This window comes from Morus notabilis, unplaced genomic scaffold, assembly GCF_000414095.1.
Source record: "Morus notabilis unplaced genomic scaffold, ASM41409v2 Scaffold269, whole genome shotgun sequence".
Classification (NCBI taxonomy): domain Eukaryota; kingdom Viridiplantae; phylum Streptophyta; class Magnoliopsida; order Rosales; family Moraceae; genus Morus; species Morus notabilis.
In genome coordinates this window covers 109499-127562 of record NW_010363284.1, presented here as the reverse complement: position 1 = coordinate 127562, position 18064 = coordinate 109499, and the positions used below count along the sequence as shown (strand labels likewise).

Sequence of the window (18064 nt, the reverse complement as noted above, 5' to 3'; positions counted from 1 at the left end):
CATTTTTTAATGGCCCTATTTGTTGTTCCTCAGTTTGTTTTTATTATTCATTTCCTTTACTTTCTTTTATTGTGGATTTTACTGTTTTGTTAGTATTGTTGTTTTTTTTTTTTTTCCATTTAACTTACCCGGTAGTTTTTGCACAACTTTATATATTATTACAGTTGCTTACTCTATGTCAGATATAAGTTATAATCTGTATTATTATTGTTTAATTTATTTCTATTGTCCACTTGTTTTACTTTCTTTTGCAATAGGCTTTATTGTTTTCTAAATATTGTTTTTTTTCTTCTCTGCTTCTTTTAATTCACTTAGTAGTCTTTAGACAACATTATATATTATTTCACTTACTCATTTTGTATCATACGTAGCCTATGTGTGTGATAGATATAATATATTTCTCTTTGTGCAGTTACCCTTAGTAGGCAGCTACAATTTATTTGTCACACATTGCTGGGAATATCTTATATCTGAGCCATTGTATAAAAATATTGTTGTATCTATATTGATCGGTTTTATGAATCTTTTTTTTCTTTTTTTCGCATGTTTATTTATTTACTGATTTACTAACTTTATTATTTGCATTTTTAAGGTTTTCTACATCATTTGCTGCTTTTGGCGTTTGACTACCTGATATTTGCTTCCTCAAGAAAGATTTATAGCGTTTGAGGTATTATTAATAATTTGTTCCCATAACTCTTTAATTTATGTTGCTCACACTCCATCCATTTCCTTGCTATGGTTAATGTTAAAATATGTTCTTTTATTATTTAATTAGGAAATTTTAGTTCTTTCATTGATATTAGCCGACTTTATCCTCTTACGTGTGATGTTTTTAGAGGTTATTTACTGTTTATGTCTATTTTCTTTGTTCTCTATTTATCAATGCTCCTGCACATGAGTTTATCATCTATAACCCATGGTCTTTTTCCTTGCATTTGATGAATTCGTTCCTTTATTTCACTCATGATCATTTACTGCTCCATTTTATTATGGATCATTTATTGCTCTATCTTTTCATCCTTCTGTGTTGGATTCCTTTTCGTTTTCTTTGGTTGGTTGATATCTTAGAGTTGAGGCAATATTTATACCATTTTAGGTACTGTTAATAATCCATATCTCTAATTTTTTAATATCTGATGCTGTTGTTGGATGTATTGCTTTGTTGAGGTGGTATTAATATTTGTAGTTTGTATTTTATTATATGCCTTTATTTTTCTATGTATTTCCTTAGTATGTGATGCTCATACATTGACCACCTGTTTATCTATTTCTTAGTAACGTATTTATATATATCTTTAGTTTAACAAATTTTAACTTTAGTAAGTTTTTGCCGTGGCAATGATGAATATAATTTATCTTGATGTGTTGAGTTTTATGTCATTTATCCAAAGATTGCTGTGAATATGTTGTCCTTGTTTGGTAGTTTCTTTTTGGTCTTTTTACTTTTTCTAGGACTTTCCTCTTCTTCGTGTTCACTGTTTCATTCAAAAATTGCTTACACATTTGCCAGCTTTCTGTTTTTTACTGTTGAGCTTTGGCTTTTCCTTTTTGTTGTTACTCTTTTATGTAAACACAAATTCTTGGATAATGTTTTATTTCCCTTTCATTGTTTTACGTATATGTTTACATGTTTTCTCTGGCTGATCTTAGTTTTTTTCCCTAAATTTGTTATATTGATGATTCATGCCCCCTCCGCTACTGATTTGTCCTCCCACGTTCATAATCTGTACTTACTTTGCTGCAGGGTATTAAATGAAGTTTTGATTTTTCTTGATGATTGTCTAAGATGTGTGAAAAATTTAGGGGAAAAACCAAATGTTGACTTTTCTCATTCTTTTCCTTTCATTTTTCTTTCCCCCAGATAATTGCTATATTCATGATTTGTTTTTTTTTTTTTTCTAATATGTTGCTTTTATTATTTAATTAGGAAATTTTAGTTCTTTCATTCGTATTAACTGACTTTATCTTCTTACGTGTGATGTTCTTAGACGTTATTTACTGTTTATATCTATTTTCTTTGTTCTCTATTTATCAATGCTCCTGCACATGAATTTATCATCTATAACCCTTGGTTCTTTTCCTTGCATTTGATGAATTCGCTCCTTTATTTCACTCTTGATCATTTACTGCTCCATTTTATTGTGGATCATTTACTGCTCTATCTTTTCATTCTTCTGTGTTGGATTCCTTTTGGTATCTTTGGTTGGTTGATATCTCATAGTTGAGGCATCATTTATACCATTCCAGGTACTGTTAATAATCCATATCTCTTAACTTTTTAATCTCTGGTGCTGATGGATGTATTACTTTGTTGGGGTGGTATTAATATTTGTAGTTTGTATTTTATTATGTCTTTATTTTTGTCTGTATTTTCTTAGTATGTGATGCTCATACGTTGACCACTTATATTTATCTATTTCTTAGTAATGTATTGTTCACCAAAAATCTATGCATAAAATTACTCCACGCAAGCGCACGCAATCGAACAAGTAATATAGTAATGAGTAAAAGTATCGTCTCCACAGGGACTGAGTTAATAAGGAATTTTATTACAAAAACCAGTTTTGTCAATGTGATTGAGAACAATTGAATGCCAAGTTGATATTGATTAAATGAAATGAATGAATAAAATCAATGAATGTAATTGAAATGCGGACAAGAGGTAAAAGTCAACAGGATCTAAGCTCAAAGCTGTGATTTAATGATGGATGAAGGCTAGGATTACTGATTTCCCCTCGGTTGCAACTCTGACCACGTTTTGCTTTACGATTGCTGTAGCAAAGTTCATCTAGTCAACCTAGAATTCTACATAATCATCTTCCGAAAGATTTATGCTTGTAGTTCCTTAAACCAAACCAACATATTCCTATGTGTTTTAGTTTACAAACCTGACGTTAAACACCAATTTTAATGGGTTGTACAAGATAATAATATATTCCTATACTATCTCTTACATTATCCAAGCTAGATCTAACTAAACCAACCTTTCTAGAATTAGCTTAAGTTTGTATCTTCTTACTAAATGATGGCCTGTCACTTAACAGAAAGTAGACAATAAATACACTTGAATAAACAGGATGAAGATTACACAATCAATCAAAATAGCAAATAGATCTTCATTGCAACTTTGGTTCCATCAATAATCCTAGCTAAGGAATTTAGCTCATGTTTAGCTTAACAAAATCAGAATTAATAACAATAAACAACTCCATCAAGTCTCGGAGAGAAAATACAGAGTGACGGAGAAAATAGCTAAGCTCAAATATGAGGTCAAAACCGCTGTGTATCCGTGCTGTACTCTCCTCCTCCAGCTCCAGCGCCCACAATTCCTCATGTACTCTCCTCTGTCTCTATTTTCAGCTCGTACAGGAATTCTGTGCGCCTCCTCACTGTCTCTCTTTCCTCTCCTCGCTTCCCTGTACTATGCTCTTCTTTTTCCTTTTATACTAGGGTAGGTTGAGGTGCCCTAGTGACATGTGTATGCATGAGAGTCAAAATTGATGGTCCCCCCTCATGGTGCTCTTACAGCTGTCCTGATTTGATAGCGTTAGTGCTTGGGCCACTACCAGCGATAAAGGACAAACTGTGCCAGCTTGCTTATTTTGGCTGCATCTGCTTTTGCGGTGACTTTGCTGTAGCATTGCTATGGCAATGGGGGCATTCCAGCCTTTACAATCTCCACCGCTCTTTTCTCACCAATTGCTTACGCCAGCACTTCCTTTGGACAACCTGCACTAAATTCCCAGGGTCAACGCACTGATTTAAATTGAGGAATAACTTCAAGATATAACAAGATTTCTCCACAAATATCAACTTTCTGTCAACCGGACAAAAACTAACAAATGCTACACAAAATACTAACACTAAGGCATTTTACCTTGAGAATATAAACAACTATTAAGCCTAAAAGTATGCTAAATAACTCTATTTCAGTGAGTTATCATGTATCTATATATGTATATCTTTAGTTTAACAAATTTTAACTTTGGTAAGTTTTTACCGCGGCAATGATGAGTATAATTGACCTTGATGTGTTGAGTTTTATATGATTTGTCCAAAAATAGCTGTGAATATGTTGTCTGGGATTACATTTGGTTTTTTTTTCTGCTTTAGGTGCAGAGGCTCTTTGGCTATCATTGGTTGCTTTTCTATTGCATTCATTTGTGATTTTGGCTTTGTCGGTTTGACTCACTATTTTGGCTTGGGTTGCTTTTTTTTTTTTTCCTTGGCTGGTTTGTTTCATCGTTGCCGACTCATCAAAATCTAACTATTTTGTCAAAATTTTTTCTAGATGCTTTATCCTTTGGTTTGATTGATTCTTTTGTGCAGGGCTTTTGTGTTTATTGTTGGTCCTTTTTTCCCGCTGATTGCATGCCGTACATGGGTAAATCTTGAATTTTTTTTGGTTTCGTTTATTGTATTGATGAGCTAGGCTCTGTATCGTGATGACTTGTATTGATTTTGCTGCAGAGGTATTAAATGCAATTCTAGAGCAAAAAATTTTTCTTTCAGTTTTTTCGATTTTTCCCCTTTTATGTTTTTCCCATTTTCTATTTTTCCCATTTTTCTCTTCTCTCAGGCCATTATTTTTTAAGTCATGTTACTTTTTTTCTCTCTTCTTTTCTCATCGTAAATACCACATTGCCTTTATCTTCTAATTACGAAATTTTGATCTTTAGTTTTTGTAAAATGATTATCTATTATTACGTATTATGTTGTTAAAGGTTACTTACTGTTCATATTTACTTTTCTATTCCTTATTTGTGAATGTTGTTGCTCTACATGAATTTATTATGTTTATTTCTGTTCATTTCTCTTGCATTTGATGTTTTTCCTCCTTCCTTTCACCTGTGATCATTTACTGTGTCATTCTATTCTCGATCACTTAGTGCTCTGCTTATTTATTTCTGTATCTTTAACTGCCTGTGTTCATTTTTAGTTGGCTGATATTCGACGCTTAGAGCAGTATTTGTAGTCCTCCAGGTACTATCAATAAGTTTTACCAATAAATATTGTTAATCTGTGTCTATTTCTTTTTTTTTTGTTTTGTGTTTCATTAGTGAGTAATACGTGGATGCTGACTTACACTTTATCTATTTCTTAGTAACATATATTTCTACCAATAGGTTTTTAATGTCTTTTGTTGATATTGCATATAGTGGTTTTGCTGTGGCACTATTAATATCTGTCGTTTTTCTTTAAATTCTCTTTTACTGTTAATATGTGTTGTTAATCTGTCTATACTTCTTTTTCTTTCTTCTGTGTTTCATTAGTCAGTAGTGCCCAGTTGTTGACTTGCAGTTTATTTGCCTCTTAGTAACATACTTACATACATATCTTTAAATCATATATTTTATTATTTTATTATTTTTTTTATGGCAATGATGAATACAATTGATTTTGGCGCCTTGAGTTTTATATGATTTGTCCAGAGATTGCTGTGAATATATCATCCCTTTATCATAATTCAAAAGTTGTTTGACTATTGCTGAGTTATTTGCCTATCATTTTTAGTCATTTTGTTTTTGCTCTGGCGATGATTTTCACTCATTTTGAACCCCTGCTATTCCCTTTTATTTTGTTATTGTGTTCTTTACTTTTGGGTTGGAATTTTTTGTCATTTGACACAGGTGAGGCCACAGCTTCTACTTCCTCCTCGATTTCCTATTGTTTTCTATCTCTTTTACCTTTTTTTCTTCCCTCTTTGGTCTAGTCCGCTTCTTTCACTTGCTTTTTGGTTTCTTGTTGCTTTGTGCATCTAATAAAATTCATGTTTTTTCATCATTCTTTTAATTCACTTGGTAGTCTCTGGAAAAGTTTATATTTTACTCTGGTTGGTCATTCTCTGTGACTTACAAGTTATAATTTGTGTGATGGATACAATATCTTATTAATTTTTGCGCTTTTGTGCAATTACCCTTAGTAGGCAGCCACAAAAATGGCTATAAATATATAAGTTTATTTATTCATCACACATTGCTGAGAATGTAGAATATTTGAGCCATAATTCTTGCATAAAAATATTGTGATATTCTTGACTGCTCTTTTCATCTAGTGATTTATTCATTCATTTACTTACCTATTTTTCATATTCTTTCAGATTCTGTATCCTTTAGTGCACTTGACTCGGAGATTAAATACAGTGAATCTCTTGACTCTGTTTCTGTTGCACTTCACACTCGATCATTTACTACTCTACTGTTCTTTGATCATTTAATTGTTGCTCCATCATTTATTGCTCTATCTCTTCATCCCTCACTTTTTCCACTGCATCTGTTGACATTTGGTTGGCTAATGTTCCATATTTAAGGCACTATTTACGGCATTCCAGGTACCATAAATAATTTATGTTTAGTATTCTTTGTTGATATTGAATGTATTGGTTTACTGCTCCTTGATAATTTACTCTTTATGTTTTATGACTCTGCATTGATTTACTATGATGATATTACTATGTATTGATGTTCTGTTGATTTGCTTCTTAGTATTATATATATATATATATTCCTTTTCACCAAAATTTCTTGACTATTTCTTTCATATTTTCTCCACTTTTTCTGATGATATTGACTTTTTGTTTATTAGTTTCTTAATACTATATATATATATATATATATATTTCTTTTTGCTATTTATCTTCTATTTTTCTTTACTTATTCTGATGCTTTAGGCTCTTTGTTATTACTATTTCATTTAAAAATTATTTGCAGATACGTTTTTTATTTATTTATTTATTTATTTATTTGGACTCTGATTTTGTCTATTGTTTTTGACTAGAAGTTTTTGGCTTGCCTCATGTTGTTTTTTCCACTTATTCTTATGCTTTTGGTTTTTTAACATTAGTATTTTATTGAAAATTTATTTACACAAACATTATTTTTTGTTTTCTGTTGTTGGATTCTCATCTCCAACTTCTTTTATTATCTTTTCATACAAAAAAAAAATTGAGGGGAAAAAAAATTTTCTATCTTATTTCAGTTTGCTAATGGTTTTAGATTATATATTGCATTTTTTGTTCTCGAGTTCTTAGAGTTTTCTCTATGTTTGGTTACATTTCACTTATTTTGGATTTTTGGTATTCCTATTTTTATTTTGTTTCTTGAATTTCAGCTATTCAGAATACTCTTTTTTTTTCCCTCTATTTTTTCCTCTATTTTTTCCTTTGCGGCGCAGGAACTATTGGATTTTCCCTTAACACAATCATACAGTTTTATCATGAGTTTTTAATTCCTTCATTTGATTGCCTTTTCAATGCTTTGATTGAACCTGGCTTATTCATTTCATTTAGCCATATTCCTTAGTTTTTTATCTAATTAATTTTGTTTCCATTAATACTCTGTTTTTGTCATCATATTTTTCATTTTTTTTTTACATTTTACCCCCTCTTTTTTAAAAACTATTTTGTTGGCTATTTTCTTTCTTATTTAATTCACTTGGTAGTTTTTAGACAATTATATATATTACTTGAGTGATTTAAATTGTAGCAAATATATATATTATAATTTATGTGATGGATATAATGGGCACGTTTGGAACTCGTTCCAAAATGATTTTATTTTTTGTATGAAAATGAAAATGAAAACGTTTTCAATTTCAGACAGAAATTATTTTTAAAAATATGTTTGGTAGTTTTATTAAGAGATTATTTTTAGTATAAAAAAACCCATTAATGTCTCTCTCTCTACTCGAGAGAGGAGAAAACGAAAATAAAAAATGAAAAACGACTAAAAGTTGTTTTTCATTTCTTTATCATTTTACACTAAACTAAAAAATCGTTTTCATTTCTGTTTTTTGTCTTTATTGCGCCAAACGCTATTCTAGAAACGTTTTCATTTTTTTTCTCAAAAAACGTGTAAAGTAAAAATTAAATCAATTCTAAACACGGTCAATGTATTACTCATTTATGTGCTTTTGTTTAGTTGCAAGTGATGTCTTTTATTTTAGCAAAATCAATTACATTGGCAGTTACAAAAGTATTATCAATATCTGTTGAGAATATTGGATATCTTGAACACAATTATTGTATACAAATATTATCATATTTATCCTTTATTAGTTTTCTTTCTTTGTTTTTTTATTATTATTTTTGGTTTATTGATTTATTTACTTATTTATTTATATTTTTTCAATTTTTTCAAATTTCTTTCTCTTCATTCTCTAAAATTTATACAACCAAATTTTGTTATAGAGGACTTTTAATTTATTTGTTCAGCTATGAAGGAGGAAGCAGTAGGACATGAAATTCATACTTATTTCTTGAGTTGTATATGAATTTTGTTTATGTATTATTTTTACGTTATTCATTTATTTTTTATATAATTATGCTTAGCATTGTAAATTTAAAATTTTAATCATTGTAAACATGTGATCATTGTAGACATTTTTATATTACTTTATTTTGAGTGAACTAGAGTGCAAATATTATGATAGTTTTATTAATTAAATTTGTTATTTGCATATCGTTATTTTGATTATATACAATGTAAAGAACTTCTTACTAAAATATTATATAGATATATCTTAGTTTATATTAACAAATCTTATACTATAAAAGTTTCTGTCATTTTATATAAATTGAATAGTATTTTTCCGCTATAATGTGTGAGAATATTGCAATGATAATAGTGATTGATTTGAATAACATAATTGCCAATATCTTATATATATATATTGTAAATAACTTTATATGATAATATCTTATGTATATATGTATAAATATACATAAATAATCTACTTCTATTGTATAAAAATTATCAATTTTTTTTAAAATACAAAATTACCTCCTACTGCAATACGCGCGCATCCATTACTAGTATTTTCTATTGAGCCAAGAGGATGAGAGTGATTTTCTCCCCGGAATCTTTTATCGTATCCATACGTGTAGAGTGAGTGACGTGCCATTTTAACATCCTTAACAATTGTAGCATAGCATTAACCAACTAATACATATTTTCTTAGAATAAAAAAAAATACCTTGAGAGTTTGTTCAGTTACATTTTTTATTTATAATAATTTGAGTGTAAATTTTAAGTTGAATTTGAATTATAATTTGAGTTGAAGTTATAATTTGAGTTTGTGTTTGGATGTGTACATTTAAGTTATGATTTGAATTGAGAATCTATTTGAGTTTGTGTTTGAGTATGTCAAAATTTAAATTTATATTTAAATAATATTTTAATAAAAACTCAATAGTGATGACAAATTTTAATAGGATATATGGGTGAGGTTTTATTCGTCTCTTTCTTGTGAACGTATAGAAAAAAAATCATATCAATCGGAATTAAAATGAAAAGATTATAACGTTTTTAAGAATAGAAAAAATACTGTTCATTAACTTGAGTTTGAGTTTAAAAACTTGAGTTAAAGGGGACACTTAAACTCAGATTTTAGTTCTAAACTCAAGTTAAAATACAAATTTAAACTCAAATTTTATAAATAAATATTAAAATTATAACTTGAGTAAAAATTTTTTTGAGTTTTACTCAAAAAAAAAAAAAAAAAAAAAAAAAAAAAAAAACCCTCCATTTATCCACGTCCGCCGAACAAAAAATCTCAAACAGCTTCTGACCAAAAAAAATGAAAGATGTTCCAAGCAGAAAAATAAAAAGAAAAATTCTAATACTATGATGACACGTATGCGATCTTTAAACCACATCCGCTCCCAAAATATGACACCCCTTTTCTCTCTCTTCCCTCATCCCCTGCGCCAAAATAAGCCCAGGAGTTCTCTTATCCCTCTCTTCTTCACTCACTTTTTCCTCAATATTTTCTGCTTCCAAAGGTACGTACTTCTTCAATTATGCTTCCTTTGTAATGGGCATTTATCTGTTTTGTGTTTGGTTGTTGATTGGACTTGGATTTTTTCTTCAGTTTTGGAAGAAATGGAATGAATTTTTTTAGTTGGAGATGAGCTTCCTTGGTTTTTGTTTTGTTTTGTTTCAGTTGTCTTTCGTTGGAGTTGCTTTGATTTGGGTTCGTTTCGTTTTTGTTCTTTATTGGGCTTATAATCTAGTGTTTTTGTGGATTTTTTGAATTGGAGCTCATTGAAGCTGAAAAGTATTGGAAGGGGTTTGATTTGCTTCCAACTTAATTTGAATGCCATGTTTCGTTACCATGAGAAAAATAGTTTATATATATATATATATATAATTGCAATTTTCCATTTTCTCTATTTTTTCCCCTTTCTTTCTGTGTTCTGTTTACTTTCTCAGAATATTGAGTATATGTATTGAAACTTGCAAAATGATTAATTTTCTTAATCTGCCCCCATTGTTTCTGATGTGATTGTAGTTTAGATTGACTCATGTATTCTTGAGGTTTGTATTTTGCGCTTGTAATGTTTTCTTGTTGGTTTTCATGATAATTGCTGAATTTATTATGTTATGTTTTGGATTAATCACTATTATCGAATGCCTTTTGTGGTACCTACAGATGGCAGCATCATCAGCATGCCTTGTGGGAAATGGTTTATCGACTCGTGCTACTAAATCTGCTTTAAGCAAGGACTTTTATGGTAGACATCTTCTCCCTTCTGCAAGCCTTCCATCATTGGTTAAGGTGACAAAAGTGGTTTCCATTAAGGCTTCGCTCGAGCAAAAGCAACACGAAGGAAGAAGAGGCTTTCTTAAGTTGTTGCTTGGGAATGTGGGAATTGGCGTTCCTGCTTTGCTTGGAGCCGGAAAGGCCAAAGCCGATGACCAAGGGGTTTCTTCCTCTAGGATGTCTTATTCCAGATTTTTGGAGTATCTGGACAAGGATAGAGTGAAGAAGGTAGATTTATTTGAGAACGGAACCATCGCTATAGTGGAAGCTGTTTCTCCCGAGCTGGGAAACAGAGTGCAGCGAGTCCGGGTGCAACTTCCAGGGCTTAGCCAGGAGCTTCTCCAGAAGTTCAGGGAGAAGAACATTGACTTCGCTGCACACAATGCTCAAGAAGACTCGGGTTCTCTATTGTTCAACTTGATTGGAAATTTGGCTTTCCCTCTAATTTTAATTGGGGGCTTGTTCCTACTTTCAAGGCGTTCTTCTGGAGGTATGGGTGGCCCGGGTGGACCTGGGTTCCCCTTGGCCTTTGGTCAATCTAAAGCCAAGTTCCAAATGGAGCCTAACACCGGGGTGACATTCGATGATGTTGCTGGGGTAGATGAAGCAAAGCAGGACTTTATGGAGGTGGTGGAGTTTTTGAAGAAACCTGAGAGGTTCACCGCAGTTGGGGCTCGCATTCCTAAGGGTGTTCTTCTTGTTGGCCCCCCTGGAACTGGAAAGACCCTGCTAGCCAAGGCAATTGCTGGGGAAGCTGGTGTTCCATTTTTCTCAATCTCAGGTTCTGAGTTTGTTGAAATGTTTGTTGGAGTTGGTGCTTCTCGTGTACGTGATCTTTTCAAAAAGGCCAAGGAGAATGCGCCTTGCATTGTGTTTGTTGATGAAATTGATGCTGTTGGACGTCAAAGAGGTACTGGTATTGGTGGAGGAAACGATGAAAGAGAACAGACCCTTAACCAGCTTTTAACAGAAATGGACGGTTTTGAAGGTAACACTGGAATCATTGTTATTGCTGCAACAAACAGAGCAGACATTCTCGACTCCGCCTTATTGAGGCCTGGAAGGTTCGATAGGCAGGTAAGAAAGTGTGAAATATGATTACATGCTCATTCATTACTTCAAATCAAACATCAAAATTGCTTAGAGATGATTTCTGATGCAGGTGACTGTTGATGTTCCGGATATCCGAGGAAGAACTGAGATCTTAAAGGTTCACGCTAGCAACAAGAAGTTTGACGGAGATGTATCTCTTGATGTTATAGCCATGAGAACCCCTGGTTTCAGTGGAGCTGACCTTGCCAACCTTCTTAATGAGGCTGCTATATTGGCTGGTCGGCGTGGGAAAACAGCAATCTCATCGAAAGAGATTGATGATTCAATTGATAGAATTGTAGCTGGAATGGAAGGTACCGTAATGACAGATGGGAAGAGCAAAAGTCTGGTTGCATATCATGAAGTTGGGCATGCCATATGTGGGTAAGTTTGATAGTTGCTCCGTTGTCTGGTTTTTTCAGAAAGTCTCCATAGTGTAATACGAGGCTTAGTTTTCAACTTGATAATGATTTTCTTTTCACAGACAGTGACACTTTCTTGAACCAAAACATCATACTTAAATTTAAGCCATTAAAGATTTAAAGTTGATAGCTTCATGAGCATGATTCTCAAATCTATTCTAGTTGTGATCCAGGATAATTGGGTTTTATTTTTGCTTGAGTGGCATCACTTTCAACTAGAAAAACTAACCAAGCTTCTTAATTAACACAGGACTCTGACTCCGGGGCATGATCCTGTTCAAAAAGTAACCTTAATTCCGCGAGGTCAGGCACGTGGTCTTACCTGGTTCATTCCCTCGGATGACCCTACTCTGATATCCAAGCAGCAACTGTTTGCTAGAATCGTTGGTGGACTTGGTGGTAGAGCTGCAGAGGAGGTTATCTTTGGTGAGCCCGAGGTGACAACAGGTGCAGCTGGTGATCTGCAACAGATTACCGGTTTGGCTAAACAGGTACAAAATAAAATAAAAATAAAAAAATATTCCCCTCATTTGATCATTCTAAGAATTGCAAGTTAAAAAATTTGATTGGCTTGTTTGCAGATGGTAACCACATTCGGAATGTCGGAGATTGGCCCATGGTCACTAATGGACACATCAGCTCAGAGCGCAGATGTAATTATGAGAATGATGGCAAGGAATTCAATGTCGGAAAAACTTGCTGAAGACATTGATGCCGCTGTCAAGAGATTATCGGACGAGGCATATGAGATTGCATTGAGCCACATAAGGAACAACCGTGAGGCTATTGACAAGGTCGTGGAAGTTCTTATAGAGAAGGAAACAATGACCGGGGATGAATTCCGGGCCATTCTGTCAGAGTTTGTGGAAATCCCAGCTGAAAACCGGGTTCCTCCTGCAGTTCCAACACCAGTCACTGTTTAAACGACTCAAATCATACTGTTATTAACACTTGGGAAAACAAAAGCTATAAATATCTTCAATTGGTTAGATGTATCATAACTTTAATTTTGATCACATATGTAAAGCACTCTTTATTAGACTAAAATGAGAGAAATCTCCTCATTTGGTGCCCTGGTTTTGCTTGGCATAACTCAAATGCATTTAGCTGCAGGCTTGGATGAAACATTATTCCGTGTATATGTACATTTTGTAGCATCGTAAATTTTGTTTTGGGAAACAGACTTGTAACCGCGGCAATTCATTTATTTTAATACGCGCTTAAAGACCAAGGCCCATAAAGAATTTCAATGCCCACTACGAGAAACACGAAAAACTTAACGTGATTGAGGAATCATGCCAAGTCCGAAGTTTGTAACACGTATACATGAACATGTGTTATTGGTGCAAAATTTACTTTCGAAACAAACTTATTTCTTTGTTGAGAAACATAAAAATATAGACATTCTTGCCATCTTCTCTCTCTCTCTCTCTCATTTATTTATTTGTTTAATATCTACAATACATGAATTAGCTTAGCTAAACTAAAGATTCTAACTCATTATTCTGTATCACCTTTCCTTGTAGGACGGGCAAATGAAACACAGAATTCTACAGTCGAGTAGGAAATTATACTCTACGAATACAACGGTCATATCACATTAAAATTGTATCCAGAGCCAAGAACTTTTATCAGTGGATACTAATAATAAAAAATAAAATAATTAGGAGAATGTTGAATCAAAATTTTAATATTTAGTGGGGGCTATGTGTATTTATCCATATAATAAATTATATATTGTTTTAGGAGAACTAAATTACATCTTTACACGCGCACTTATATTGTAATAATTTTCTTCTGGCTCTTTACATGATTATATTAAATTAAGAAAAGTATGACTCTGTTTGTATATAATCACTTAAAAATATTGGCAAACTCCTTACACTAGCTTGAAACAGCCCACTAAGCAAATGAAATGCATGGGCAAATCTTGTCTAAATCACGTTCGCTTATGCAGTTTGTTCAACACCCAATGTATCAAAACCAGACATTTTATCTCCACAAGCACCTCCAAAACTGGTGCTTCTACATCTATAGAAGAATTCACTGCCCTCTGCTCCAAAGGACACGTCAAAGAAGCCTTTAAAAGCTTCAGATCGGAGATATGGTCAGACACATCTCTTTTCTGTCACCTTGTCCAAGCATGCATACTCAGAAAATCACTTCCAATGGGGAAACAGCTTCATTCTTTGACAATTACATCTGGGTGTTTGAACAAGTTTTTCTCAAATCACCTCCTTAGCATGTACTCCAAACTCCGAGAATCACAAACTGCTATAACGTTGTTTGATCACATGCCTTGGAGAAACATTATGTCGTGTAACATAATGATAAATTGTTACGTGCAAAGTGGTGATTTGGATAGTGCCCGCAATGTTTTCGACGAAATGCCACAAAGAAACGTTGCTACGTGGAATGCTATGGTTTCCGGTTTGATCCAGTTTGAGTTCAATGGAGACGGGTTGTGTCTCTTTTCGGAAATGCATGAGTTAGGATTTTTGCCTGATGAGTACACTCTAGGTAGCGTTCTTCGAGGATGTGCGGGTTTGAGATCTTTACGTGCAGGGAAACAGGTTCATGCTTATGTAATGAAAAGTGGGTTCAAGTTCGATTTGGTTGTTGGGAGCTCTTTGGCTCACATGTATATGAAGTCTGGAAGCTTGGAAGAAGGAGAAAAAGTGATCGACTCTATGCCAATTCGGAATGTGGTTGCTTGGAATACGCTTATAGCAGGAAAAGCTCAAAGTGGGCATCCAGAGGAAGTGCTGGATAACTATAATATCATGAAACTTGCGGGTTTAAGACCTGACAAGATCACTTTTGTGAGTGTAATTAGTTCATGTTCAGATTTGGCAACACTTGGACAGGGCCAGCAGACTCATGCTGAGGCGATAAAAGCAGGGGCTTGTTCTGTAGTTGATTTGACTAGCACATTGGTTAGCATGTACTCAAGATGTGGGTGTCTGGAAGATTCTGTGAAAGTTTTCGTGGAAAGTGAAAGTATGGATCCGGTGTTGTGGAGCTCTATGATTGCGGCTTATGGGTTTCACGGCCGAGGAGAGGAAGCCATCAAACTGTTTGAACGAATGGAGGAGGAGGGTATGGAAGCAGATGATGTTGCTTTCTTAAGCTTGCTCTATGCGTGTAGCCATTGCGGATTGAGGGAGAAAGGGTTGGAATTCTTTGACTTGATGGTTGGAAGGTATGGATTGAAGCCTAGACGGGAGCACTATGCGTGTATTGTCGATCTACTCAGTCGTTATGGTTGTTTGGAGGAAGCAGAGGCCATGATACGATCAATGCCCATTAAAGCTGATGCTATCATATGGAAAATTTTGTTGGCTGCATGCAAGATACACAAAAATGCAGACGTGGCAAGTCGGGTTGCTGAGGAAGTTCTCAAGGTGGATCCACAGGATTCGGCTTCTTATGTGCTACTTTCCAACGTTCATGCTTCTGCCAAAAGGTGGGAGGATGTTTCTGCAGTTAGGAAAATGATGAGAGATAAGAATCTTAAGAAGGAACCGGGTGTGAGCTGGGTGGAAATAAAGAATCAAGTTCACCAGTTCTCTAGGGGTGATAGATCTCATCCAAAGTCTAAGGAGATTGATTTGTATCTGAATGAACTAACGACCGAGATGAAATTCCGCGGTTATGCGCCCAACACGAGTGCTGTTTTACATGACATGGATGTTGAGGAGAAAGAGGACAGCTTGGCACATCACAGTGAGAAGTTGGCAATTGCATTTGCCTTAATGAACACCCCTGGTGGTGTACCGTTAAGGATAATGAAGAATCTGCGGGTATGTGAAGATTGTCATCTGGCCATTAAGTACATATCTGAGACAAAAAACCGCGAAATAATTGTGCGTGATAGTAGTAGATTCCACCACTTCAGGAATGGAGGTTGTTCTTGTGGAGACTACTGGTGAGAGAAGGTCAGTTAATAGTGTTTTCATAATCAAAATCATGTGATTTAGAATTACTATTAGAGCCTGTTTGGTTTATGGATTAAAACTATGAGATTAGAACTATTTTCGATTTACGTGTATTTTTTGTGAAAGAAAATACTGTAGCGAACCATAAAACATGATTCGAATCAGAGAACGAATCTTCCAACTAAACGGGCTCTTAGTCTATCACATTGGTGTTGCTTGAGGTTGTTGGGAATGGTGTCCTAGAAATATGAGATGTAATAGGACATTTATTATTTATTTATTTAATAAAAGAGTTTATTCATCATTTTATGTGTGTATATATTTGTGAATATTTTATGAATATCAATGAAAATTTCATAATTATTTATGTGACCTTAAATATTGTATATAAGTATTATATGCGAGAGGATAATGTTTAAGGATAATAATAAAAAAGCGATGTTCATAATGAATTTAATTAAAGTTCAGAATCTTTAATTAAAACATTACTAATACATGTCATTCCCATTTCGAATGGAACGATGTTATCCGCACTGTTAATATGGTGAGATATTGAATGAGTGTATTTCGTATAATAAGATTATGTGGAATAGTGACATGGACACAATATGAATTTCTAATAATTTTTGTTAAGTATAGAAATTCTAATTGAGTCTACCGATGGTCATATATAGAATGATCTTAATCCTGAGTTCTTAACAAACTCCTATTTATGAATTTGTGTCTTTTGATTTACTCGGTACGTATTCTGAGACCCTAAATCCTATTCCTTGTATTTTGGAGACATTATGAAGTAGGTAGCCGGGAATGTTATTATACGAGATGGAATCCATTCCTTCTTGAGAAAGAAGAAGATAAATAGTTCTCTTGAGTGTTGATTCGATACTTGGATTAGTAAGAGCGCTCTGATTCATAAATGTGTTTTATGAATTACTATCCATTAGAAAATCAATGGTACCCAGGGATGAAGATATAATTAGAAATGTTAACGGATTTCACATAGTTCTAATTATGAATTATTTATGAAGGATTGATCTATATGCAGTGACTATATCAAATGGACACTTTACAGTTTAGAAGTAATTTATGTCCATAATTTTGAGAGTGCAATTCCAAGTTTATAGTGGAGTAACTATTAGAATTAATGTAATTAATTAATTAATTAAAGTGTTTAATTAATTATTAATTTTATTGGAGCTCGAGATTGTATGTCTATTAGTCCCCGCGTCATCCTTATAATTCTACCAGACACAAAGGGCAAAATGAGAATTTTAGAATTACGAAATTCTAAAATTAAACACTCGAAAATAATATAACTGAGCATTAATTATTATTTAAATAATGTGATTATTTAAATTTGAATTTAAATTGTGAACATAATTTAAATTTATCATTTTAAACTTATTTGATAAGTTGTTCAATTTAGTATTCAAATTAATTTAAGTTTCACTTAAATTGGGATTTGAATTTGAATCAAAATTGGACTGCAGGATAAATGATGATTTTCTCTTCCTTCCCTATCTGTATTTGGCGCCTACAGGGATAGGATCACCTAGGTTTGCCGGCCATCTTGAGGATAAGGAGCATGAGGGGTTGTTCTTTTACAATAAAACAGTTTGAACCCGAGTTACAACTTTATTTAAGTTTATATTCTTTTCTAAAACTTGAGTTTGAACTTGAGTTTGAACTCGAGTTTTAACTCGAGTTTACGGCTAAACTCGAGTTCAAGTTTCCCCTTCAACTCGAACTTAAGTTAATGAACAATATTTTTTCTATTCTTAAAAATATCATAACTTTTTCGTTTAAATTTTAATTGAGATGATTTTTTTCTATGCATTTACAACGAAAAGACGAATAAAACCCCACCCATATACCCTATTAAAATTTTTCATCACCATTGAATTTTTATTAAAATATTATCTACATACAAATTTAAGTTGTGACTCACTCAAACACAAACTCAAAAAGATTCTCAATCCAAATCATAACTCAAATATGCACATCCAAACACAAACTCAAGTTACAACTTCAACTCAAGTTAAAACTCAAACTCAACTGAAAATCATC

General features: G+C 33.2%; 2 protein-coding genes across 2 annotated transcripts; both read left to right on the top strand.

Annotated features, from left to right (window-relative positions):
* The first annotated feature begins 9678 nt into the window (after window positions 1–9678).
* Window positions 9679–13272, top strand: LOC21404222 (ATP-dependent zinc metalloprotease FTSH 2, chloroplastic). The gene is made up of 5 exons (XM_010103827.2): window positions 9679–9784; window positions 10435–11622; window positions 11708–12021; window positions 12310–12550; window positions 12641–13272. The coding sequence occupies exons 2-5, from the start codon at window positions 10435–10437 to the stop codon at window positions 12980–12982; spliced, it is 2085 nt and encodes a 694-aa protein (XP_010102129.1). The 5' UTR covers window positions 9679–9784; the 3' UTR covers window positions 12983–13272.
* Window positions 13273–13978: 706 nt separating this feature from the next.
* On the top strand, window positions 13979–17594 carry LOC21404221 (pentatricopeptide repeat-containing protein At2g41080). The gene is made up of 3 exons (XM_024169362.1): window positions 13979–14006; window positions 14097–15997; window positions 17538–17594. The coding sequence occupies exons 1-2, from the start codon at window positions 13979–13981 to the stop codon at window positions 15989–15991; spliced, it is 1923 nt and encodes a 640-aa protein (XP_024025130.1). The 3' UTR covers window positions 15992–15997; window positions 17538–17594.
* The last annotated feature ends 470 nt before the right edge of the window (window positions 17595–18064 follow it).